The 27,702-nt window shown below is 42.4% G+C and overlaps 2 protein-coding genes across 7 annotated transcripts in view; both read right to left on the bottom strand.

Annotated features, from left to right (window-relative positions):
* MTR (5-methyltetrahydrofolate-homocysteine methyltransferase) overlaps positions 1-4,460 on the bottom strand; it is a 99,559-nt gene extending 95,099 nt beyond the window's left edge. For 3 of the 5 annotated variants that reach the window (XR_004302512.1, XR_004302513.1, XM_032430284.1), the window contains exon 1: positions 561-1,518. Coding sequence is in view for 3 of the 5 variants with exons in the window: in XM_032430284.1 (XP_032286175.1) it covers positions 561-899 (339 nt within the window). In the remaining 2 variants the exon portion in view is untranslated. Of the gene's footprint in view, positions 1-560; positions 1,519-3,994 lie in introns of those variants that run through there. The other 2 variants (XM_032430285.1, XM_032430286.1) reach the window with 2 other exon arrangements.
* A 13,817-nt stretch (positions 4,461-18,277) lies between these two features.
* Positions 18,278-27,702, bottom strand: part of ACTN2 (actinin alpha 2) — a 69,357-nt gene continuing 59,932 nt past the window's right edge. For both annotated transcript variants that reach the window (XM_032430291.1, XM_032430293.1), the window contains exons 18-21: positions 26,977-27,123; positions 24,977-25,042; positions 24,018-24,176; positions 18,278-22,577 (exon numbers count right to left, since the gene is read on the bottom strand). In XM_032430291.1, coding sequence (XP_032286182.1) covers positions 22,419-22,577; positions 24,018-24,176; positions 24,977-25,042; positions 26,977-27,123 — 531 coding nt within the window. In that variant the 3' untranslated portion in view covers positions 18,278-22,418. The remainder of the gene's footprint in view (positions 22,578-24,017; positions 24,177-24,976; positions 25,043-26,976; positions 27,124-27,702) is intronic.

The raw sequence follows: 27,702 nt of genomic DNA, 5'->3' as shown, positions 1-27,702 counted from the left end.
AATCACCTCAATATCTCTTCTGGTTGTAATTCTGTGAAATTATGATGATAACCTATCAAACAATTTCGTTCTGTGTTTATTTCTAAATTTTAAAAACCTACCACCCCCAGTTCCTCATTTCTTTATGCCAGCTAACCGTTTTTATTGGAGACAGAAAAATGGAAAGAAAGAACGTAGGATTTCAAGTGAGGAAGCCTCCCTAACATTAGGCTCTGGGAGCCTCAACTTCCAAATCTTCAAAATGAGAATAACCACCACCTTTTGGTTTTTCTTTATCGGGACTGTTGTGGTGACTTAGGTAAAGTAGTGTATGTGAAAAGCCCAATTTGTCCAAGATTTTTATGGTCTTTCACTGGAGTTTAACTGTCTCGAAGGCAGAAAAACTACCCTTCTCATCTCCTTATCCTGAATGCTCATCGCAGTGCAAGACCTTTATCTCGTGCCCAACGCCTTCTTTGTGAACAAATCACCTCTTTCTTCTGTACTTTCTAGAGCCCTCGATATGTGGAGCGGCTTATAGGATAATGGACTGAGAACAGGAGACACGGCGGATACTATACCTTATGGATTTGGTAAATGACATTGGGTTGAGTTATACTTAAAATGTCATTGTTGCCTTTCAGCGGCCTGGCGTGATCTTGAAATTCGTGACCTCGGAAGTCTTCTTCACTTAGCTTATGCCGCTGGATCATGGTCCCCATCCCTCCATCCAGCACCATGATCCTCTCCCGCAGAATGGCTTCAATCTCATCCTGCAGGCTTTTCTTCACACCTGCTTCGAAGAAAGTGAAAATCTGACTTTCAAAACCAGGGGGAAAAGATGTGTGGAAAAGGTTTCTAAGAACTACTGGAAATCCACAGAAACTATGGTGATTGGAGTCCCCGAAAATTCCTAACATGGAGCCTCCTCCTTGGTCAGCTTTTCTTGGCTACCCTCAACACAGCCCACATCTACTGTCCCAAACCTGCTCTCTTTTAGCTCCAAATCCTCTCCCTCTGTAGGAGATCCTACCTAATCCCATCCAAAGAAGTCTTCTATTGGGAGCTCCAAAATTCACCCCACCCTCCACCTCATAATCCTCTTACAGCTTGGCTTCCGCTACTTTCCTTCTCTCTGCACTCAGGGAAGAGCACGTCTGTACCCACCGCAGGTCTGACGGTGAAAAGCATGCCTCTATTCCTCCTCCCATTTTCATAAAAAATCTAAGCACTTTCCCATGGGGTCCCTACGGTATTCACTTCTCAATCCAGAAATATAAACTATTTTTGGTCTTTAAGACAGTTTAGTATTTACCATAAAACAACCTCGCCCCCACATATACAAGTTCTGAGATCTTGTGAAAGGAGTCATCATATACGCAAGAAATCAAAGCTTTTTTTTTTTAAACTCTAAACAAAACATCTGATTTTTTATTAGAAATTTGACAAACATATTCTATAATTTATGTGGAAGACTAAAAGTCCAGAAAAGGCTAAGTTAACTTTGAAAAAGTAGAAAGAGGTTATTTGACCCACTAAATATTACAACATACCATAAAACTATATTCCCATGAAAAAGGAAAAATAAAATATAGAATATCTTCATTACTTAGAATAGAGAAAGAATTAAGTCTCAAAAAGCCCAACCTATAATATTAAAAAAAAAAAGATGAATTTGATTCCATAAAAACTAAGGATTCCTATGAAATGAAAGTTACCATAAACAAAAATAATAAACAGATTATGGATTGGGGGAAGATTTTGCAATGTCTAAAACTCAAAGGGACTAACAGCTATAATGTACAAGGAACTCCTACAAAGATACGAATAGTCAAGTCAAGGAAGAAGAAAATAATACCCAGCAACTATATGAAGAGATGCTCAAACTCATTAGCGAAGATGTGAATTAAAACAAGATGATACACATTTGCACCCAGTAGATGGACAATAATTAGAAAACTGGATAATGCCAAAGAAAACCTGAACCCTCCAGGATGCTTGCTGGACAGAGCCATTCTGGAGAGCAGCCTAGCAGAACTTGGTAAAAATTAAGTATGCAGAAAACCCAGCAATCTCAATCCCAGGTGTATTTCCCAAACAAAATCTCAGATTGATCCATCAGTAACACCGAAGAGGATGTTTGTAGGAGTGGCACGTTGGAGACAATGTTGGGAAATGGCCAAGTAAAATGTGGTGGATACTGGTGGGGAACACTGCACTGCTATACGATAACGATGGAATACTGAGCGAAAGGGTCAGAAATCGTCAACTTACCAAGATACTATTTACATAAATTAAAAATACATACACAGACTAGAGTACAAGGAAACATATGAATACATAGCAATATGGGAAACAGGCCATCTGTGGGAGCAAGAGAACTGTGAACAGAAAATGAGATTAAATGGGATACATAATAAAATGGGAATTGCATGCATTGGATACAAAACTCCCCTCCAACTGAGGCCCTTAAAAATCCCCTGCTTCTACATCATCCACATGCTTATTCATCCTTTAGGGGATAAGATTTCCCTTGTAGAGAAACTAAGAGGTCTTCCTGCCGGATTTGTTGGTTTAAGTGTTCACTGTTCTTATCCTCATGTATTCCCCAAGCTTTTCCAGTAGGGGGTTATCATTCACTGGCTTCTAATCACTGCTGCCCCTCCAGAACCTTCTCATAAGGGTAAGCCACCTTAGCAATTCTCCTTTCCCTTGGTAAGGTGAGTGGTCACTGAGATCTTCCATGAAGAACAATGATAACCTAAACACCCTCATATTTATCTATATTCGGTTCATCGCATACCGAACATTCTGTACAGTTTACTCCTGACTAATCAGGTTCTTAACAGAGCAGATTCTCCCCAACATCTCTCACAGTGAAAACAAAAATATATAGCTCTGCATTTCCCCCATTTAGCCAAGGCATTCTGCTGCTGATAAATTTAGATGAAAGGGAAATCACGTATTTCCTTTTTTAATTAAATGGAAAGGCAAGAAGTCATGAGGCAGAGATATTATTCAAAGAACTATATGATCTGCCTCTCTACCTCTTCTTTTATAGCAACAGTGATAAAATGTTTCACAGTCACCTTTCCATTGGTTTCAAGAACAATTTTACCAGTCCCACATCAGAACTCTAGAATCAACAGGGTCACTGGCTCACCTCTGATAAATTTCCTTCTGAGTTATGAATTCAATATTCACCCCCTGCCAAGCTGAACACCCTCATTCCCCCACAGCCAGCTATACTCTGTCTACTTAGGACTGGTTCTCTTCTTTCTACTTTTCCTACCTCATACCTCACATGTTTTTATGGGTATGTTTGACCATAGATTTTAACCAGGGATGACCTTAGAGGCTCAGATCCCATTATAAAGCTGAAATTATTGTCAGTTCTTGAGCCAAACTCGTTTTTTCTCGTTAATCGCAGACCCATCCACATCAGAATCACTTGAGATTGCTACTCCGCATCACGACTCACCGCTCATTTTACACAGTGATTCTATGCCACTGGAGTTTGCAGAACGACTGCTCTAACCCAGATGTGGAAAAGAAACGTTTCCTGTAAGTTTTAAATAGTTCTCTGGGTTTCCTTATCCGTCCCTCAACACGTGAACTTTTTTTGTATGAGCACAGTAGGTGCTCAATAAATATGTATTGAATTGAGAACGTTAACTCGGGCAAAACTTTCATTGCGCCCCGCTGGAATACGTTGCACCGAACTGCAAAGTTACTTTGACATGAAGAGGTGTTTCGGGCGCGCGGGGAGAGAGCAGTGCCTCGTGGCTGCTGATGGTCTGTCTGTCTGGGGAGGAAGGGGTGCAGGTGGGGAAGGAATCCAGCAGAACAACGTGGAACCTCCCGGCTCCTCCGCCAGTTCAAAGGTGCCGCCCTCCCGCCCGCGAGGAAACCTGGCGCGCGTCTCCAGGTGGCGAGGAAAATTACCCCAGGGATTAGCAGCCCACAACAGGAGTCAATAAACAACCCAACCGCGGAGAGCGGGTGGCAGCGTTACCGGAAGGCGTCAGCTCTGGCAGCGCGGGTGACATGCCGCCGAGTCTCCTCCTCCACAGGCCAGGGGCGAAGCCGGGAAGTCGCACTCTGCACAGGAGGACAGGGCCAAGAGCGACGCCAGGCAGCACCGGCCTCAGAGGCCCAGGTCGCTGGGGGCACCGAGGGCCCCGGAGCCCGCGGTGCCCGGGGCCTTCCGCGCACCGCACGCCGCGCGGGGACCTCCCGCGGGACCTGGGCGCGGCGTGGGGATGACAGGCGCGCCTTCGGCCGCTACAACGCTCGAACACGTGCTTTCTTCCCGGTCACCCGGCCTGTCCTCGGCGCGGGGCTGGCGGCCATACACGCGCGACCCGAAGTCGGGTCGCGGGAAAGGCGCAGACTGGACCCGAAGAGGAGGACGACGTGGCGCCCGGGGCGCGGGACCGAGGATCTCAGCCCCTAGGGCTTTGGGACACCTTACAACGTTAGTTTCTCCGCTCAATCTAGCCTCTGCGTGGGAGGTCCTGCCCCTTCCGGCCTATGATTGGTCTGCACGAGCACGTCGCGGGTATTGGCGGATCCATTTTAACCAATCACCTGAGGGTTTGCCCCAGGGCTCTCTGGGAGATGTAGTCCAAGGTCCCACGCAGTCAGTGTTGCCGGAGCCCAAAACTGTAAGGCTGCGGAGGCTGGGCGCATCTCCAAGCCCGATATCCGGCAGTGTGGCCTTCGTGGCCTCTCCAAGTTTAAGTCGTGGTGCAAAGTGGGCGCTGGTTTCAACCTGTTGCGGTGTCCAGAGCGGGGAATTTGGAGTCAAGACCAAGTTCTAGTCACGTTTTGCTACAGACTGGTGTGGGGCAAGATAATTAACCTGAGTCTCACCACTCTACAAGCAGGAAATGATAGGGTGGCAGTAACTGCTATTTTATAAGATTGTAGCAGGGAGAAAATGAGATCGCGCGAACGCTCTATGAAAACTCTTAAGTACATATGTGCGTGTTAATTGTCACTTATTGACAGTATAACTATGTATCATGCATTGGGCTACGCACTTGGAATGCAAAGAAAGACAAGCTACATCTCACCCCCGGGGGCTTCTGTCTTGGAGAAAGAACTCACAAACTAGTTAAAACTAACAATTGAACAGGAAAAAAAATGAGAACCACATACAGTGTGCCAAAAGAGCTGCATTAGGGACGCCTGGGTGGCTTAGTTGTTAAGCGTCTGCCTTCAGCTCTGGTCATGATCCCAGGATCCTGGGATCGAGCCCCGCAATGGGCTCCTTGTTCGGTGGGGAGCCTGCTTCTCCCTCTCCCACTCCCCTTGGTTGTGTTCCCTCTCTCACTGTCTCTTTCTCTGTCAAATAAATAAATTACATCTTAAAAAAAAAAAAAAGGAGCTGCATTACTCTAGGTTTTGGGGGAAAGCTTCAAGGAAGTAACTGGGACTTGAAGTAAGAGCTCTCTGGGGGGAAGAAACTTCCGGAGTAGAACACAGCACTTGAAAGAATTTGAAAATGAAGGACAGCTCTGTAAGGATGAGCATGGTAGAGGGGAGGAAAGCAAATGAATCTAGAAAAATAAAATTGAGACCAAATTGCGAAGTTTACTGATCTTTTTATTTTAAAGTATAAATTTGCATGCCATTCTCATTTTACTGTATGTAATTATACCTCAATTTTTTATATCTAAAATAGTATAATAATAATGTGTATAGCGTCTTTGCCAAAAATGGTCATACTTGGAGATGGAAAAAGCGGAGTGGGGGAGAATGGAACAAAGAAGAGCGTGGGAGGGATAGAATGGCCCTAAAGAGCTGAGGATCTTGTTAAGGTTGTAAGGTTTTAAATTATCACCTATCTCACTGTTTGTTGAGGTGTCCCTTGGGGTGGGGGGGGGAAGTCTTTTGGGTACCTAGTTACTTAGTATCCTCTATCTTAGCAGAAATTGCAGGAATTGTGGATCAGACTCTGTGTTTAACAAGTCATCAGATATTTGTTTTGTCAGCTAAAACTGACCAGACCTAGGGTTTTCTTAGTCTTAAAAGAGTAGCAAATAAGACTAAAGGGGCCGTGAATTCCTAGTACAGAAACTCGCACAACTTAAAAGTTCCAAGAATACTGTTATGGGTTGAAATGTGTCCCCCAACAGATGCAATTGAAGGCCTAAACCCTAGTACTTCAGAATGGAACTTACTTGGAAATAGAGTTGGTGCACATGTAACTAGTTAAGATGAGGTCCAAGGAGAATGGACCCTTAGTCCAACATGAGTGGTGTCCTTGTTGGAAGAGGAAAGAGATTCACAAGGAAAAAACAGCCATGTGACAGCAAAAACAGAGGTCAGCATGGCCCTGCTGACACCTTGGTTTTAGACCTGTAGTTTCCAGAACTGTGACCCAGTACATCTGATGTTTTAGGCCACCCATCTTGTGGTACTTCATTACACTAGGCCTAGGAAACTAATACAATTACATCTGTAGATGAGGTAGGACCACTGAGACAAAGCCTCAATTTCTCTATTTCTGTAGTAAAGCATCTATTATCTTATTTTGATGAAAATCTGCTAGCCCACCCCCCCACCCTCATCTTCACCCTCTCATTAGGCTCATCCATCACACATCCAGTATGTAGAGGTAAAACTCCAAAAACCCCTCGGTTGTTTTTTGGTTGTTCTGGGGTTCTCTCCCAGTGGGTTTGTCTTCATAGAAAGAAGCTCTGATTGATGAACCTCAATCTCCAACTCTTACTGTACACCAGTAAGTAAACTGTATTCTAGCTTTATACATTATTCTATGGGCTTTGGGTGGCTCAGTCGGTTAAGCATCTGCCTTCGGCTCAGGTCATGATCTCAGGGTCCTGGGATCAAGCCCCACATCAGGCTCCCTGCTCAGAGGAGAGTCTGCTTCTCCCTCTCCCTCTGACCTCCTCCCTGCTTGTGCACATTCACTCTCTCTCTCTCTGTCTCAAATAAATAAATAAAATCTTTTAAAAAAAAAATTCTATGGGCTTGATTGTGTGTGTGAAGCCCATTGGGTTGCTTTGGTGTCCTGCTAGTCAGAGTCTTAAGAATGTCAACTGAGAGTCAGTTCTGGAATAAGGGATTGCTACCCCTGGAGGGTGTCAAGGTGACCATGGCTTTCCCCAGAAGACTCTTGACTTTGTCCTTCTTCCCTCAAATCCTTTCATAATCTCAAGATTATGACCCACTCCCAGAGTCACATAGGTCAACAACCACTTTGATAACTCACCTGGATTGTAGTAATTGAGCTGAATTTACGGAGTCCGTGATATACAGTATTGTTGCCAAGTACAAGGTAGTAAAAAAGAATACAAAGGAAATTTGAAGTTATTTTATTGTCACCAATAGCCCTACAGAGGCCTTGCTCCCCCTTTTCTCCTGAATGAAGAGAATTACCATCTCTCTCTCTGTAGGACTTTGGCACCTGGGGAGGTCAGTTGGCTCAATTCGTTCCACCTGCTGCACTAACTCCAAAAGCATTCTTTTTTTTTTAATTTTATTTATTTATTTGAGAGAGACAGCATGCTTTAGTGGGGAGGAGGGGCAGAGGGAGAGGGAGAAGCAGACTCCCCGCTGAGCAGGGAGCCCAACGCGGGGCTCGATCCCAGGACCCTGGGATCATGACCTGAGTCGAAAGCAGACACTTAACCCACTGAGCCACCCAGGCGCCCCTCCAAAAGCATTCTTAGTCATCAAAAGGTAGCTCATCTTCGACCTGGCTAATTACGCCAGCACCGTATGTAGGCATCACGTTTGACTAAAAGGAAATACAAAAAATGGGCTTGATCTGGTTACATGGTAATACTGGCTCTTGTGTATGGAACTCTTAAGTTCTTACGTGCCATCTCTTATTTTAATCTTCATGTTTATAAAATAGGATTCATATATTTGTTCCTATTTTAAAGAGGCAGAAATTAAGCAAGAAGGAAATATCCAAGGGCTCATACAACTAGAGAGCAGTAGAGTGGGGACCCAGGCAGCCCCACGCCAGAGCCCAACACAGTAAATTGTAGGTTGAACAAAAACTTAATTCCAAATACTGAAAATATCAGCATTCAGAAGACAAAGAGGAGAACATTTGTGGATTTAATTGAGAGGATATTTAAAACTTTTTCAGAAAATCCGAGCAAAGTGTGGAGGGTTAGGGTTTTGCTTTTACAATTGGGGGGAAAGGGGGAGGAGCAGAGGGAGAGGGAGAAGCAGACTCCCTGCTGAGCAGGGAGCCCCACATGAGGCTCCATTCCAGGACCCCCGAGATCATGACCTGAGCTAAAGGCAGATGCTCAACCTACTGAGCCACCAGTCACCCCAGATTTTGGCTTTTTAAAATTTGCTTTGGCTTGGATTTTTAGTTTTGAGCTTTGGGGGGATGGTTGATTTGGTTTGGTTTGGTTTGGTTTGGTTTTGCCTAGGAGTACAGCAAATCATTTTTGTTTAATAGACAGGAAGGTGGTATTTAATCAGTTTAAGATGATGAACTGAGAGCTAAACTTTTAGCTAACTGCTAAACTTTCACTTTTATAAATGAGATATAAGGAGGCACCTGACAAACACTTTTTGAAGTCTTATCTTTGAAGTCGAAATTTATTGTATAGACCCGGAGTGAAATCAGAAAATAATTTTTAAATTGAAAAGAGTTCATTGAGAACCAACTCTTTTCTCATAACTACAAAAAGAAATTGGTTAGGGTTCAGTGCTGAAAAAGTTCGGCAATTTTAGCCAAGTTAATATTTTGTTCTTGTTTTCCTTTAAAGGGCAAATTTTAAAATATAGGTGATTTAAAACATTATTTTCTGGCCATACGTGGGAAGCAGGGACGCAAGTTCCAATTAAGATGTGTACTGGCATATAAAAATCTGATTGCGTGTGTCTGGGTGGCTCAGTTGGCTGGGCGTCTGCCTTCAGCTCAGGTCATGATCCCAGGGTCCTGGGATTGAGCCCCACATAGCATCGGGCTCCCTGCTCAGCAGGGAGTCTGCTTCTCCCTCCGTCTGCCGCTCTCCCTGTTCATGCTCTCTCTCTCTCTCGCTCTCTCACTCTCTCAAATAAATAAATATTAAAATATAGATATAATTTTTTTAAAAGATCCAGTTGTGGAAATCCTATGAATTGTTGGCGTTATTATTTGTTTTGTTTAACAAATATTTGTTGACACTGGTCAGGCACTGGAGCTAAAATAATGAGACAGACCCAGGCCCTGCAGCCTAGAGCCTAGGAAGAATGCTAATCACATGTATCATTATAAAGCAAGATTAGTGCCATGCAAGAGGATCTCCATAAGCTAGGTGCTCTTATTACCCTTGTTTCAGGATGAAAAAACCAAGGGAAAGAATTTGGCTGGTCTGAGTGCAGCCGTAATTGATCACCAGTTACAGATTTCTTTGTACCTTCTCCACTTGCCTTGCTTTACTGATTAACCCAAAAGAAAAGGACAGAAGAGAGAGAACTTAAACAAGTTGCCCAAGGTCACATTTCCAGTGCACGCAGCTGGTCCTCAAACCTGGAAAAACTGGTTTCAGCGTTCATACACCTTGTCACTAAGCCAAGACTTCCCTGTGGGCAGCCTTTTCCCCAGAAAACTGGATGTCCCAAATTGCTTATAATTTCAGCTGTCACTCAGATGCCCTGGCCCTCATTTACAATAAATATAACATGGGTTTATAAAATGTTACCACTTTCTTAGTAGTTAAATAAATGCCATCCTCATTCCCGAAACCCTGAAATTTTAAATATGCTACATTTTCAATGGGAGATACTCGTACGTGGCTTTTAGGGCCAGATAAAAATTTAATGTTCAAAGGAAGATCACAAACATCATCCCCAGAGTGTTAGTACAAGACCTTCCTGAGTTCTGGTAGGTCAGGTACCTTGCCTGCTACCCTGTCTGCCCTTTTGCCTTGCATACTTAAGTCTTTTATTCAGTTTAAGAAAGTCTTTTTTTTTTTTTTTTTTTTTTAGATTTTATCTATTTGAGAGACAGAGAGCACCAGTGGGGAGAGGGTCAGAAGGAGAGGGAGAAGCAGGATCAAGCAGGGAGCCGTACTCCTGGGACTCTGGGATCATGACCTGAGCTGAAGGCAGACGCTTAGCCAACTGAGCAACCCAGGGGCCCCAAGAAAGTCTTATTTAAGTACAGACTTTTCTGGTTCTGTCCTAACTACATCTACAGCAACATCTAGTACCTGGGCATACAGTGGTAACTGAATACATGTTTGCAAGAATACATTACTGGGGCACGCCTGGTTGGTAGAGCATGAGACTCTCGATCTCGGGGTTGTAAATTTGAGCCCCACATTGAGTATAGAGATTCCTTAAAAATAAAATCTTAAAAAAAAAAAAAGAATGAATTCCTGGAGAAACATGGCAGTCGCCATTTTTCAGACCTTATCAAATGAACACTGCTAGCTCAGATTTCACAGCAGACTCTAGAAAAGGCACAGAGAGAATTTTGTGTGCTTGTTTTCGTTTTTACCAGGATATCACTTGAAAGCTATAATCATTCTCTAAAATTGGAGATGTGATTCTTTTGTTTTCCAGTGGTAAGATAAATCTCACAGGGTTAATACTAAATAAAGTAAAATAATCCCCGGATGAAGGTGACTATAATTTAATGAAAGGTGATAATCCTGGTAGAGAAACACCGTGTTCCTCAGAAAATGAGGGGGACTGGGTGTGGCTGAGTGTGGGTGAGGAATGGAGGCACAGAGAAGGGACTCGGGAACGTCCACCTTGCTAGTGGGCTCTTTACCCTTGTTTCTGGTGCAGTGGGTATGTATACTAGAGAGCATACCTCCGGCTGTCATGGTTTGACAACACTAACCTTCAGAGTCATCTAACTATTGCCTGGTGACCAACTAGTCCTTCTCTGCAGACAGACAACCATGCTGGGATAGTTCTTTCCGTTTAAAGTAGGACAATATGGGCACCTGCGTGGCTCAGTCGTTAAGCGTCTGCCTTCAGCTCCCGTCACGGTCCCAGAGTTCTGGGATCGAGTCCCGCATCAGGCTCCCCACCCAGCGGGGAGCCTGCTTCTCCTTCTCCCTCTGCCCACTGCTCCCCCTGCTTATGCTCTCTCTCTGTGTCAAATAAATAAATAAAATCTTAAAAAAAAATAAAAAAATAAAGTAGAACAATAGTATACCTGGTAGGTGATTGAGAATACTCATGTGTAAGTATCATGTACTTCTAATAATATTTGGGGTAACTTTCTACTTGGATGACCCTTTGGTGTCAAGGACCTTGATATAAAGTCCTTATTAAAGCCATTAATTTGGACGCCTCTCAAAAATGAAATATTGCCTGACAACGTTACACAATCTATGTTTTTCTTCAAGTAAATATTTAATCAACAATCACTTATTCATTCTATGTGTCAAACATTTCAGTTTACATTGCAGGGTTAATTCTGTAGTGTGTTAAATCTGGAATTTTTTTTTCTAGGAGCTAATTTAATTTCAAAGAAATTGAAACCTATGGCATTATTCAGACTATCAAAATGTATAATTAATGTTGACAGCAGAGCCTTAGAAAATTCAATAAAACAAATACTAATTAAGTGCTGGAAGTAGATAGGTACTATGTCAGGGGCTTTGGGGGAATACAGAGATGTTCAAAATAGGATTTCTAGGGGCGCTTACGTGGCTCAGTCAGTTAAACGTCTGCCTTCAGCTGTTAAATGTCAATACTACCTAAAACTATGTACAGATTCAATGCAATCCGTTAGTGACGGCACTAACTCCCCATTCCTCCTCATCCCAGTCCCTGGTAACCTATAATCTGCTTTCTGTCTCTATGAAGTTGACTACTCTAGGTACCTCATGTAAATGGAATTATATTTGTCCTTTATGTATCTGAGTTATTTCATTTAGCATAATATTTTCAAGGTTCACCCACATTGTAGCATATATCAGAGCTTTGTTCCTTTTTAAGGCTAAATAGTATTCCATTGTACGAATACACCACATATTGTTTATCCATTCATTTGTTCATGGACACATGGATAGTTTCCACCTTTTAACTGTTATGACTAATGCTACAATGAACACCGGCAGACAAGTATTTGCTCCAGGCCCTGCTTTCAACCTTTTGGGTATATAGTTGGGAACTGGAAATGCTGGATCATACGGTAATTCTACATTTAGCTTTTTGAGGAACTTCCCAACTGTTTTCCATAGCGGCTGCCACATTTTACATTCCGACCAGCAATGTAGAAAGGTTCTAAATTCTCTGCATCCTTGCCAACACTTGTCATTTTTCATCTTGATAACAGCCATCTTAATAGGAATAACATGTTATCTCATTGTGGTTTTGGTTTGCATTTCTCTAAAGATTAGTAATGCTGAACAACCTTCCTGTGCTTATTGGCCATTCATCTATCTTCTTTGGAGAAATGTCTACTTAAATCCTTTGCCCATTTTTGAATTGGGCTGTTTATTTTTTGTTGTTGTATTATTTATATTTATATATTCTGGATATTAATCCCTTATCAGATGCACCATTTGTGTGGGTTTTCACTCTCTTGACAGTGTCCCTTGAGGCACAAAAGTTTTTAGTTTTGTTGAAGTCCAATTCATATATGTTTTCATTTTATGACTTGTGCTCTTGGTGCCATATCCATGAAATCATTGCTAAATGCAATGGCATGAACATTTTCCCCTATGTTCCCTATGTTTTATTCCAAAATTTTTGTAGTTTTAGCTATACGGATTAGGCCTCTCATTCATTTTGAGTTAATTTTTGCATATGGTGTAACATAAGGGTCCAAATTTATTTTTTGCATGTGAAATCCAAATTTTCCCACCACAATTTGTTGAAAACTTTTCTTTCCCTATTGAATGGTCTTGGCATCCTTGTCAAAAATCAATTAACCATACATGCGAGGGTCTATTCTTGGGTTCTGTAGTTTATTCTATTGGCCTAAATGTTTATCCTTATGCCAGTACCACACTGTTTAGCTTTGTAGTACATTTTGAAATCAGGAAGTGTGAGTCCTTCAACTTTGTTCTTTTTTCTCAAGATAGTTTGGTTATTTGAGGTTCCTTGAGATTTCAGATGAATTTTAGGGTGAGTTTTTCTATTTCTATAAAAATGCCATTGGGATTTTAATACGGATTGCATTGAATCTGTACATAGTTTTAGGTAGTATTGACATTTAACAATATTTCAATTCATGGGTGTGTGATATCTTTCCATTTCTTACAGCAGTGTCTTATAGTTTTCAGTGTGCAAGCCTTTTGCCTCCTTGAGTAAATCGATTCTTAAGTATTTTATTCTGTTTACTGCTATGGCAAATAGAATCATTTCGTAAGTTCCTTTTTAGATTGTTCACCGCAAATGTATAGAAATACAACTGATTTGGGGGTGTTGATTTTGTTTTTGAATCTTTACTGAATTCATTTATTGGCTCTATTTTTGCGTGTGTGAATTCTTTAGGGTTTTCAACATAGAAGATTGTGTCATCTGTGAACAGAGATCATCTTACTTTCTTTCCAGTTTAGATATGTTTTCTTTCTTTTTCTTGCCTAGTTGCTCTGGCTAGAACTTCCAGTACTTCATTGAATAGAAGGGATGAAAGCAGACATCCTTGCCTTGTTTCTGATTTTAGAGGAAAAGCTTTCAGCCTTTCACCATTGAATATGATGTTAGCTGTGAGTTTTTTATTTCGTATGGTCTTTATCATCTTGAGGAAGTACCCTACTGTTTCTATTTTAATGAGTGTTTTTATCGTGTAAGGGTGTTAAATATTACCATATTCTTTTTCAGTCTCAATTCAGACAATCATGGGTTTGGTTTTTTCCCCCCTTCTTTGTGCACATTAGACAAAAAAGATAAAACTAGGCAGGGACCCTAAACTGAGTGGTTTCAAATTAGGACTGGATGACTCTGCGGAGGTGTCTCTGCTCTTCTGCCTCTCTGCCTTAGGCCAGGCCCTTATCTCACACTTGGACTCTTACAACAACCTTCTCAAAATATGTCTTCATTTTAATGTCAGCGGATCTTGGAATGATTGTTACTAGCATACATGAAAGAATTTTCTGTCTTAAAACTGCCTAGCACTCTATGGGGGATGGAGGTGGGTGCTGCTGGCCTTTCTCAGGCTCTCTCCCAGTCGCTCCATCTGCACACTGCTCACTGTCTGACCAATCCTCTTAACACCCCCTCTCAGCAGGCCCCTCCTTCATTCACTAGTCGGCCCTCCTCATTTCTGGCCACAATGAACCTTGAGGAAATTGGCAGTGAGCAGTGAGCTCTGGAGTATGTATCCTTTCTGTTCCACCAATGAGCTGCCCTGGAGACAGCCATCAGCCAGGAGCCATGGTCTCTGGGAAATACCTGGCGGCCCAAGCCCCGGAACAGAGGGAAGCAGTCAAGTCTTGAATAGTGGTGGGCATTGGCATAAAGCAGGTGCAAGCACTGACTGTGGCCATGTATCCTGTGCCAAAGAAAACATACTTAGAAGAAGCTTAGACATCATTCATTCAATGAAGATTTATTGAATGCCTATTTTATGCAAGCATTGTGATAAGCAGTAGGGATTAAGAGAAATAAGGCATGGCCCCTGTTTTTAAAAACTTGTGGTCGGTCTGCCGGGGATAAAGAACTTCCAATTCAGTGATCTTATTGGACACTGGACTTTTAATGAAAGACTACTGGGTTGCATTGTCTGAGAGACCTGGTTGTTCCTGATCTCCAGGCTCTAAGTAACCTGTTTCGTTTTTAACCTCATAATAATCTTGAATGTGTACATATGTTAGGACATAAATGTAAATATTAAATTAAGTTTAGTGTTTAAATCTAGAGTCTTAAGGGCTTTCATACATCTGAAGCAAACAGTCTGCTTCTTATATGTTTATTGCTTAAATGAATACTCCAGTAGGCCGGGGATTCATCTGGTTTTGCAAATTTCACACATATTTCCATTTAATATTTTATCTATTTATCTTTCCCTGAACCGTTCAGTATGGAACATCTCATGCATCACACGGATTTGGGTGATTCGGACACCCGGCCTGGTGGGGAAAAAGTGTGGATTTTTTGAAAAAGAAGAATGGCTCTTACAGTCCACCGCAGCAGGAAATGGAATGTGGCCCTATGTGCGGTATTAGAATCAGATTCAGAATTGCCTACCTTCAAAATTCATTTTGGGGTAATGGATAAGAATAGTTCTGGAAGTCCCAACTCTGCTAGCTGGGCAATCACAGTCACTTAACCATGATGGGCTCAATTTTCTGCAGAATGAGGATAATAGTCAATTCAACGGGACTGCTGTGAGGAGCAGCTGTGAAAATGGGTGTCACCTTTCTTCTCTGAGACTCGTTTCTACCAAATGAAGGGATTTGGATGAGATTATCTCTGGGTCATAATTTCCTGAAATCTTGTTTATATCTTTAAATTGGTATTTCCCAAAGCATGTTTCACAAGAGGATTTTAGGTATGTGACAGAACAGTCCTTATTTTATTAGTTATGGTGGCAGACAAGGAAGAGTTGACCAAAGGGCCAGCACTGTTCAGGGTATATGCCTGAGGCCTGCCGTCAGATTTGCTGGGCCTCACAAATCCTCAGCTGCCTATCAAGACTCTATCCACAGCCTTCCATGAGTATCAAAAGTAAGTGGGGTGATGAATGGTTGGCTTTATGATAACCACTTGGGGGCCATCAGATATCGGAAGAAGCAGCAATAAAAGTTTAATTCCATAGCAACAACTTGGTGCCCATAGAGCTCCCCACTGGGATTCAGATGTGTAGATTCCCTTCGGCATGTGAGCTTCTGGAGGAATCCTAAAGTAAACCCCTCAGCTGGAGAGGAGAGAGAGCTGGGGCTGGGACTACCGTGTGGACCCCAGGCCCGAGGCCCACTGCAGTTTAAGGAGGGAACGGGCAGTGGCCTTAACACTTGTGGCTGATGTCTTTGGTTCAGAAGCACTGTGGTAGCAAGAGTACAACAGAATGGCAGGCCGAGGTGTATGTGGTATGACATGCCAATATAGCCAGCATCCCAAACACACTGGGTGATCGGGGACCAAAAAAATAAAATGGCGAGGAGTGAGGCAAGGTTGACCAGCAGCCTTTCCCCACTGATGCCATCTTCCCATAAGAAAGTGACATCACAACGGAAGATCCAAGTGGAAGATAAGACATTTGGCACGCTTATCCTTCAAGATCCATATCACATAGTCTCTTTTGATAAAACAAACAAACAACAACGTTCTCGAAAGAGAAGAGAGATTATTATTTGGAACAGAATAAATGGATGGGTGGGGACAGGAGAAAGACAAAGAACCTTAGCCCCAGGAATAAAAGTATCCTGTGTCAGCAAAACTGCTTACATTCACTCTGATGGGAAAGAGAGGGGCATTGGATGGTAAAACCGTGTAGAAAAGAGAGGAAAAAAGCATGTGAAAACAAAGAATGTCTGAAAATTGTGCTTAAAATTATATGCCGTGGTTGTAAAATGAACGAGTAAATGGATGGATTGAATGAATGGATGTGTTGAATTTGGTACAAAATGTCACTATCTTCCATTATTAAATATATATAAAGATGAGTTGACAAAAAAATGTGAAAATATTTAGTAGAATCTAAAACACCATAACTAGGGGCACCTGGGTGGCTCAGTTGGCTAAGTGTCTGCCTTTGACTCAGGTCATGATCTCAGGGTTGTGGGATTGAGCCCCAAGTCGGGCTCCCAGCTCAGTGGCGAGTCTGTTTGTTCCCCCTCTGCCCCTCCCCCCACTCATGATCATGCATCTTCTAATAAATAAAATCTTTAAAAATAAAATAAAATAAAATACCATAATATAGCTGTGCAACCAGGTCAGGAAACCGTCAAGGTTCCTATTGTATTATTTGGGGTAAAGCTAAGCCGCTAAAATAGAGATCCTAAATACAGTGGCTTAAAGCATATACAGTTGACCCTTGAACAACATGGCGATTAAGGGCGCCAACCCCCCACCCAGTGCAGTTGAAAACCTGCATAGAACTTTTGACTCCCCCCAAACGTCACTACGAATAGCCTACTGTCTACTGGAAGCCGTACCAATAACAGTTGATTAATACGTATTTGTATGTTACATGCATTATGTACTATATTCTTACAATAAAGTAAGCCAGAGAAAAGAAAATGTTATTAAGAAAATCATAAGGAAAACACATTTATAGTACTGTACCATATTTATATATATTTTTAAAAACTCTTCATATAAATGGACCCATGCAGTTCAAACGGGTATGTTTAAGGGTCAAATGTACAAGTGTGTTTCTTTCCCTATGGCAGTCTTGAGGCGAGCAGCCCACATCACTGGGGCGAATCTGTCACACAGGAACCCAGATGTCTTCTCGCCTGTAGCGTTCCATCCCTTGGACTTAAAAACCGACTGTTGGTGACACTTGCTGTCTTTCTCTTACAGACTCCTTGTTTAGTCCATTATACTCAGGAAGGGTTGGGGGCAATTGTTCATTTCAACACACCTTTGCCAGTATCTCTTTGAAAATGAAATGCTTTTATTTTATCATGTGCTTTAATTGTATTTCCATCAAAACATCGGAGCTGCAGCTTTAGATAATTGAAAAAATGGAAAACGTCTCCATGGAACCCAATTACCAAATTCAGGCTAAATGGTTAACTACATCAGTCTTACTTCCTGTCATTAAAAAAAAAAAAAAAATCAGACTTTATTCTTCCATTCAAATAAACTGTTAACACATTTTGAGCAATAGAATAAAAACCACTGAGAGATAAAGGATGCAACAAATCCTGTAAAAGCAGTTAAGTCAAGATTAAAATGCTGTGGTGCTAATAGAAATTGTTCATTATGTAAATTTTTCTCATTTACTTATGCAACATAATATGTAGCTACAATTTTCAATTATTCCAAAAGCTAAAAGGAATGATACTCCTTTGATACATCTGTATCCTGAACTCTGGTGTTTGGAAACAAATACAAATCATGTATAAAATTAAGAAGTAATTCCATTAATTTTTTTAGACATACTGATCAAACTTTTTCCAAGTATTTAGTGAAAGAGTAAGGACAGACTGCTAAAAATTAATTGGTCTGGTAGCTAGTATAGGTTTTATTTATTTATTATTTATTGCTAACATGAAATTACATACTAAATTTTTTTTTTTTTTTTAAGATTCTATTTATTTATTTGACACAGAGAGAGAGAGACAGCAAGAGAGGGAACACAAGCAGGACTGGGAGAGGGAGAAGCAGGCTTCCCGCAGAGCAGGGAGCCCGATGCGGGGCTCGATCCCAGGACCCTGGGATCAGGACCTGAGTCAAAGGCAGACACTTAACGACTGAGCCACCCAGGCACCCCTAAATATTTTCTAAGATGAAGCAAGTTCAAGACTGCCACTGGAATATTTTATATGCCTGGATAATTATATTTTTAAATACCGTTTTATGTAATACACACCACAGCTTAGAGAAGTCATGTAAAAAATGACCACAGGCTTCATCTGGTGAAATTTGCAAACTGTGGTTGTCTCAGAAAACACTCCTGTGCTGGCCTCTGATGCTTTGGTTGTTGGGCGGTGCTTTTCTAACAAGCTAACTCATTCTAACGATTATTCTTGAGCGTAGCTGAAAAGAATTGCTTTTGCTTAAATACAGGACCAAAAAAGCACCATTTAGATGGTTAATCTTTCTTACTAATGCTCTGATTTTCCTTTTTTACCCCATGAATATATCTTTCTATTTATTTATGTCTTTTTAAATTTTTACCAAGTAACTATTGGTAGTACAAAATTTGGTTCAATGAATCACACACCTGAATGTAATGGTAACACTGCTCAGGGTTGGGTGCGTATGAGGTGTGTGTGGGAACAGTGGCTAGAGAGAAGGCTGGTTCCCTACGGGCACTCACTGTTACTCATGCATGGATTTCCTTGTATTTGTCTGCATATCCCATTGGCAACAGTCACGGAGCAGACCACAGAGTCCCGAGGCTCCGAAAAAGCCGGGGTGCTCAGCCTCAATGGTACATTAGATTGATCGAGGGAAAAGACTAGTACCGTTGACTGGCTTCTCCCACCTCCACTGCGATCAAATATTCTGATCTGAGTGCTCTACGGTGGGGTCCAGGCATCAGTAAGGTAATTGTGATGAGGGAGGTGATTTTGATGAGGGCTGCCCTCCTTGGGTTTGGGCACTGGTCACCTAGGTAATTCTGAAACTATACACTGAAATGCTGACCATCATACCATTTCATTGTTCACACTGAGTATTCAAAAAGTCATTTTCTCTTTACAGTTAGTTTACATAGCTAATCTTTCTCCATCTCTGGTAGCTTGTCCCGTAAAGACACATCATGCCTTGGCTAGGGGTTCCCATTGACAACTCACAACCACCTCCAGCTCCCAGCTTCAAAAGAATGATGGTCTGTCAGTTTCTCAAGGATGGAGTTATTAATGAATGTGTAACATCTCCTTCTCCGCTGGTTCCATGAAAATGTCCCAGACAGGACAGTATAATCCCTGCCCAGGCAGCTGGGTATTTAAGAAAGCTTAAGGACACAGCTGGGCACACTGAGTGCCTTCTTATCAAATAATCCTGGGAAACTGGGGGTTGGGGGTGAATTTTTGTCAGCTTGTGGTAACAATTAGCAACTTCACCTTAAAGTACAAGTTTTTAACTTTGTAGCATTTAGATTTGGTATTTTCACTTAAGGGCCAGAGGGAGCTCATCTCCAGCTTCTTCACTCATGAACATACATGAGTCAGGTATGCAAGAAGGCAGAATACCAGGCCAAATGTACCCATCTCAAACTAAGTCCTTACCTGGCATTTCTAGGTCACCAACCAGACGGTGCCGGAGTTTGGCCATTCGTATTTGTCCCCTTTACCTTCCCAGTAAGAGCCTCTCTAAATCTTTTAAATTTTTTTATTCTGCCGATCCTTTCCTTTACCTCTAATCCAGTGGATTTCATTATTCTTTATTTTTTAAAAGATTTTATTTTTAAGTAATCTCTACACCCAACATGGGGCTCGAACTCATGACCCCAAACAAGTTCCAGAGTCACACGCTCTACTGACTGAGCCAGCCAGGAGCCCCTAATCCAGTGGTTTTCAATTAAGTGCTATTAGAATACTCCATGGAGCTTTTAAAAAAAAATTTCAGATGTCCAGGTCTTAACCCAGACCTTCTTGACACTCTGGGGTGAGGGCTGGATATGCACACATTTCAAAAATACCTACTGTGCTTTCTGAAATGAGCTCCTAGGTAAAAATTCCTTCCTAATCCATTTAGTTTCCCCATCCATTCATCACTCACCTCTAACTGGGTCAACCTTAATGCCTCATCTCAAATTCACCCTTCACCCCACAAGCCCATCTCTGATTCTTCAAAGTGGACAAATATTAGCTCCTATGAGACTTTTAAAATATGACAGAAATTTTAAGTGATGGAGTTTGTGGTTAACCAAAGAAACCAGTTATTGTTGGGAATAATAAAAAACAGGAATTCTTTTCTTTTTTCTTCTACAAATGAAGTTTAATTGATAATTCAGCTTCAAGAATAAAAATAACTTCTAAAAGGAGACTATAAACATATGTTTATTAAGTGTTTTTCAGAGTTTACTTCTTCTCTTCACTTATTTGCATATAGTGCTGATCCATTCTCTTGCCTGAATGTCGTAAAGAAATTAAGATTTCAGGTAGATGAGCTACCTACTTCCATCCTAAAACACCACAAATCCCCCTGGTCGCCCCAAAGGCAGAATGACTTTCTAGTGTTTCCGTAATGTTTATGGCTGGAATATAGCACCTGCTTGAAATAAAACAGGGAGTCAGAGTTCACCCTAAACATGACCCCAGAAGTGTTTGGCATTAAACTCATGGACTCGGATATTTCACCGGAATTCGCAAGCTATCATCTACTTAATAAAATGAAGCACATTACATTAAACTTATAAAGGTTGAGGGTTCTAAATGGGCCAATGTAGTAAAAGCAGTTATGAATGGAAAATATCACATTTCTGTTGCTGGAAGTCTATAAAAACCCGAGGAAACAGACTGTAGGTAATAAGCACATTACTGCCTTTTCTAGTAACACTTTAATTGCTGCTCGCAACTGTTTTTGTTTGTTTTGAATTCCTCTCCTGATCATCATTCAGGGCTAAGATATAAAAAGAATTCCTGCTTTATTCTCTACAAGCTGTCAACAAGATGGAAGAACAGAGGGGGCAGTTACAGCTTACGGCAGCAGGAGCAGAAAAATGAATGAGCAATGACAAGACCGAGACGATGCTGGGAGCACGTGGGGTGGCCACATGATGAGGCTGCAGATGCGGACAGAGCCATACTCAGACGTGTCAGCGTCCACCAGCCAGTCACAGCGGCAAACGCACCCCACATGCTAGCAGGAACATCCAGTAATTCCTGCTGCATCAAAGGAGTCAGGAAATGAACTGGGAAAGAACTTACCTCTGCCCCGGGTGAGAAATAAGCTTTTCCTACTGTTTCCTACAAACTCCTTCTCCTTACCAGGTCACGAAACCACAGGCATAAAGAATATTCTTCCTGGAGAGCTATAAGGGTCCCAGTTTCTGACCTGTCCCCTCTCAGGACTGCTACTACGGACACTTGTTTATATAAAAACAGAGCACTTCCATACGGAGAACCTGTGCTAACAAGCTCTAGAAAAAGCACAGAGACCTGGAATCAATAAATAATCCTAAAAAAACCCTCATTTTATCTAGTGCTTTTATCTTCCTCACTGGCAATTAAACTGACTTTCGTATTTCCTGAGGAGGTCCCTACTTTGGAGGATCAGAAAGGCATTGAAACCCACTAACTGACTACATTAATCCTAAATGATAAAGAGCTGACTACAATCTCTACTTAAAAGGTTTTCGAGACTAAAGATCTTTTGGGTAGTTGGTTTTTATTCCCTGGACAATATTAAATTCAAATATACCTAATCTTTGGATAAGCAAGAAAGTAAAACACTAATATACCAAACATACTGCGCTAGGGATAATCACATAAACATATTAAACACGAAGAATATTTTTCAAGTATCAAACGTTCACCTAATTAGTGATATTTTTTTTTCTCCTAATCTTGAATCTTGGGTATTTTGCAATTTCCCATTTTTTTTACTTTTCTTCTGTCCCTAGAGCCTCCTAATTTCACACTGCTTGAGCCATCGGCTGTTTTATCAAAGAAACAAACAAAAACCTGATTATCTCACTGTATTCACCTACAAATCCAGAAATAAAGAAACCTACTCATGAAACACGCTACCTTGGGCAACCATAGAAACTTCACTTCAGCCATGTCACAATGCTGGCAACCTACTGAGCTGCAAACTATTTTTTCTCTCTCTTAACTTAATAAAGCTTGTCAAAGGTTCCAGGAAACCAACTGTGACTTCAGCTTTTATTGCGTTCTGATGGGATCAGTGATTACAGAGCCCCAGCATCACAGATCGCTCTCCCCGTACAGGGCGGAGGAGAACGCAGTGTAATCCAGGGCGCCGGGCACACTGCCCGGGCCAGAGTAGGCGGGCATCCTCTTGATGCAATACTGGGCCTGATCCGGGGGCAGCTCTCGCCGTAGCTCCTCCGCCAAGATGTACGGCTGGAAAAAACACACACAAGGGTTTGTAAGCTCAATCGCGGAACACGCTGTAATATAAACGGTTTTGATCCTTACACATGCCTTGCATTTGTTGAATTTAAATAAAGGACAAAAGGCAGGGGGTCTAACGGGCATGGGAGCAGAGGACCAACAGAAGGCTGCGTTTCACTGCTAAGAGCAATCTGCAAGGTGATTTGTCTTGGGGCCAGCAGGAAATTTAATAGGCTTCATAAAGGCAGAGAGAGGACTATCATCAATATTTCTCAAACTGAGCCATCATGCAAGTGAAAAATACTGTGACCTAAGAGTCACAGTGGAAAGATAAAGGGATAGTTGCGGTTTATATTATATGCTGATGAGAATACAGGGACAGTTAACATGATCGTTTTCTTTTTTTTAACGTATGTGATACGTGTTTTTAGAAAATGGAGTCATTTTTCTACTCAGGTTATTAAAAAGCTAATTTTGCCACTGGAGAAAACTTCTTTGTAAAGCAAGATAAAACTGACATTTAACAATGGAATGTACGTATTTTTTTAAATGTCATATGTCCAACAGGAAACAGGATAATTCCGGTAAAACAGACCAGTTGGGTAATAGTCAAAATAAATAAATAGCAAATATGCTTAACTTACAGTAGGGTTTTTTGGGGAATGGGTGGGTTAGGTGAGCTTTGGTTTATTATCTCCTGATCAGATGGGCTCTCTCCCTCTACCCCCATCCTCAGGATATGGGTTTAATTTTAAAACATACATTATTGTTGGCAGGATAGTTTATCTTGTCTGATGTTGTAAGGTAATATACACGGCTCTGCTGATGTTTCAACACGCTAAATTCTTCTTCCCTCTCAACCAGAACACAGAGTAAAAGAATCCTATTCCACACTGAATTTATACCTACTAAGATGTTGTTACTGTTTGGGGAATGAGACTCGAAAATTCTGAACTTGCCGTTAAACTCCTACTTAATTTCTAGGCTATGTGTAATACAAAGCTTGCCAATAGTTTAAATGACTGAATGGCTATATTTAACTTGGCTTCCATGGTCGGGCCCAAAGTCAGGGTAACCGATCCTTAAGAAAAGGTTCCCAGTTCCATAGTTACCTGAATTGTGCAGTTTCTTCTGAGTCTCCCGACCCCAGAATGTAAAATGGAGTTTAACCAGTGAAACACACACAAAAAACTCTACAAAATATGCACTGGGTTCCTTCTGACAAACTCCCTGGGAGGCCCACACAAATGCTGGGAACAGAATGTCTGTGTTTTCTCTGTTCTGTGTGGGCCATTGGTAGGTTTACTTGCGGCTCTCTGAATTCATTGCTGATGTGATACAAAATACACTAATATCAATATGGTTTTTACTTGGCAACGCTGCTCCCTGCTTTACTAGAACAATGCCATGAGCTCGCACAAAAGCAGAAGGAAATCTGTCGCTGCAGACCTTATCAGAAGCCAGGATCCGGAAGGAGGCGATGACCTGCTCGGCCGTGTCGGTGTCGGCCGTCTCTCTCGTCATGAAGTCGATGAAGGACTGGAAGGTGACGGTGCCTTGTCCGTTGGGATCCACCAGGGTCATGATGCGTGCAAATTCAGCCTCGCCCTGAGGCAAGGTTGCAAAGACACACGTACTTCAACAAGACACAATCCTCAACAGCACCATTCCCCTTAACTCCTGACATGCCAATCCTAATGGTCTGCAAAGTTAAATAGTCCCTGCATTTCCCTTCAGTCTTTGGAACAAATTCCCCAGAGGGGCGACTTAAGTTTATTGCCATCAGATGATGTTACAAGTTACTGTAACATCAAGCCAGAAGCTCCCGAATGTCCGAATTCCTTCCTCTCTCTGTCCCATGTAGCCGTCAGGCCTGAACGTACTTCTGGAAGAGGAATTGGGAGAGAGTGAGGGAGAGGGGCCTTTCCTCTGACTACAACCAACAAGAGTAACATTGCTAAGTAGAAGGCAGTTCAGAACACGGCTCTCGTGATTTTTATTTTAAGGGCCTGAAAAGAATCAAAGCAGCTCATGTTCAAAATACACATTAGTATCAGAGGGAAAAGCACTTTGAAAATCATCAGGTTACTAAAAGCCATTGAAATGTATACACTTTATATGGGGAAACTACAGTTTGCAATAAAGCTGTTTTAAAAAAAAGTTCATGTTTTCTTCCTTCACTAGGAAAAACAATCTGACCAATTACTGAATAACAATACATGCTCTGGTTCTATGAAATGATTTTCATACAGCAGCAGGCAAAGCTTCCAAGAAGATCACCCTATACAATGAAAGGGAACCGATCCCAAATGTGCTATCATACTCGAAGCTAGTCATTTCCTGTAACATAAGCCCAAACTCAAGAAAATATCCATCCAATCCTTGTAAATTTTTAGCTTCTGTCTTACCAAATCATAGCCCATGGAAATCAAGCAGGCTCTGAAATCCTCGTGATCCATCAGGCCGTTCTTCCTCTGCCGACAAATAAGAACAGAGACGCTGAGAAATAGGGACAAAGCGAACAAGCGAACGGAACAGAATCCAGTAAGACGGGCCCCGTGGAGCCCTGCCAAGGAGACGGGAAAGGTCACCACTGACTTATAAGGGGATGGAGCCAACACGGAGATGTTACAAAATAGTTTCTTAAAAAGGAAAAAGCAGGAGGCGGGGGGCGGATAACTACCAGGTAAAAATGACAGGAGACTACACATTCATGAAAGCAGCTGAAAAAAATCACCCAGGGCCACAAGAACGACCCAGCAGGAACCAATGACTGCCACCTGCTGGTGAGAGAGCCTGAGGTGTTGTGAGAAATTATCCCACTCTCATGGCCCCTGGGGGGTCCTCATTTGTGAAGCTCCCCCCAAACAACAGCACTCCTACAACTCAGGCCCACGGACCCCACAAGCAGTCTCAGGCTCGTTGGCCAGGATGGCGTGGCCCATCCAGGGATCACAGCCCCCCCACCCCAAGTGCCATGGGGGTCTGCACAGGGCAGCGAGCAGGAAGGCCCACGCGGACAACCGCTATCACAGCTGAAAAAAGGCCAGGTCAGGACAAATGGTGACCCCAGCTCTACGGACACTGAGGCGTTGACACAAAGCCCAAGACCTAACGTGCTGAGACCCTCTGCTCACTTCCTCTCCCTGCCTCTGACCCTCCAGGCCATGCTCACCGAGGCGGCTGCGCACATTTTTTGAAGCACAGCCACGATCGTGTTCTGTCTACGCTCTAAAAGCTCCGGTAAGAGCCCCTCGGGGCACATCTGCTGTGCCCTCTGCTGTTCCTACCCTCAGTATTCAACCAGAAGATGAAGAGAAATGGATCCGCGTCCCTGACACCTCTCCCCAGGACTTCAAGCAAACTTCTTTTCCCCCAAAACATATACTCCTTAAGATTTAAATGCATTTTTTTTAACTTGGCAGGTTCTGCATTGTCCTCCTTCGGACTTCAGTTGCAAAAAACAATCTCATTATCTTGGATTCAAATAGCTGTGCCCGTTCTTTATTACGTCTCAGGCCCCCATCAGAGGTCTACAGTCTGAACTCTCTAACAGGTCTGAACCTGAGACTTCTTTTGGCGGGGGGAGGCGTGAGGAGGGGCAGGGCGAGAGAGAGGATCTCAAGCAGGCTCCACACCCAGCGCAAGCCTGACCCGCGGCTTGATCTCACAACCTGCCCTGCCCAGAGGCATTCTGAGAACCGTTTACTGATCACTGTAAACCACATACAATGTCCTGCACAGAGTAACAGCCTATCCTTGTTTTAGGGATCTTTAGCAAACGGTATGCGGCCTAAGAAGTCATTTTTAGCCATATGATAAGCAAACGGAATCTTCTTATAAGGAATTGGTTTTACTTAATATGATTCAAATCAAAATCCCAGGTAATATTTTAAAAGCAGCACGTAACTTTTTATATGCCTTTACCATGAAAACGGTCATCATTCGGTTGGTGCATTTTCCTTAAAACATGTCACGAGTCCATTTTATTAAATAAAAAATTAAATTTTACATGTCAAGACAGTGGTTAAGTTTTCATTAGGTGCTTCACCTAAATAGTAACTTGGGAAAAGTACCTCAGGGCTTTGCATTTAAGTCTTTAGAAAAGATCTAAGTCCAACAACCACAGCGCATGAGGGACACACTTTTCCTTCGAACGAATCTAGCTTTGCCATCGGCTACAAAGGCATCCATCAGGTCACCTGCAAAATGCTGCCCACGAACCTCCACTTCGAGTCCCCGTGTGCAACGTCAGAGCCTAGCACTGCCTTTCTGGTGGCTGTTTTCCTTTGGCATTAATCATCCTGTTTCCCTGTAATGTTTACAGGGCACTAAGACTTAAACTAAGAGCATGAATATTATTTCACATCCCCAGTGTCGCCTTTTGGGCAAGTCCAGGGAGACGTACCCTGTCGAAGTGGTTGAAGGAGGCCCTGAACTCATTCATCTGCTCCTGGGTGATGCCCTTGGCGTCTCTCGTCAGGATCTGGGTCTCCACTTCATTGATGGTTCTGGCGATGGTCGTCAGCAGCACCTCCCAGCCGACACGAATGTGCTACTCGAGGAAAAAGGAAATGGTCAGCTCTGGGTCCTGCCAGCACATCAATCTTGCCCTCCTGATCTTCCTAACCGGACGGCTTAGACCCAGAGGGAGAGAAGTAGGGCTTACTCAACTCTGTTATTATTTATATTTTTTTCATTCTAATTTTTCACTCTTCCTAAGATTCCATAGTGGGAAGCGCTCAGAAGTGACAGCGGGGTTCTCACAGGGGCGACCAGCACTTTGTAAATAAGATGCACAATGGAGAGTCTATTTGTCGCTGGAAATATCTTTCCATTTACCAAGTAGCAGGATGGGCCCTGGGTTACACCTGCCTGCTCCCAGGGGGAGCAAACGGGGCCAAACTGGTAGAAACGTGAACCATTAGTTACTCCCTGAGCGAGTGGCGCAATGAATTCACTGTCGTGCTAATGAGGATGATGACGGAGAAAACTAACACTTTCATAGCTCTTGACACAGTTCACAAAGCTTTTTCACGTACAGTGACAGGGAAGGCTTGAAGATCCCTCGCTTTCACAGTGTAGCACCTCCCACAGGAACAGAGACAAGTGGGGTGGGAGGGACACCCCGAGA

This window comes from Phoca vitulina, unplaced genomic scaffold, assembly GCF_004348235.1.
Source record: "Phoca vitulina isolate PV1807 unplaced genomic scaffold, GSC_HSeal_1.0 scaffold43, whole genome shotgun sequence".
In the NCBI taxonomy this organism is placed as follows: Eukaryota; Metazoa; Chordata; class Mammalia; order Carnivora; family Phocidae; genus Phoca; species Phoca vitulina.
Note: the sequence above shows the minus strand (reverse complement) of the source record. Positions and strands in the feature narration are given on the sequence as shown.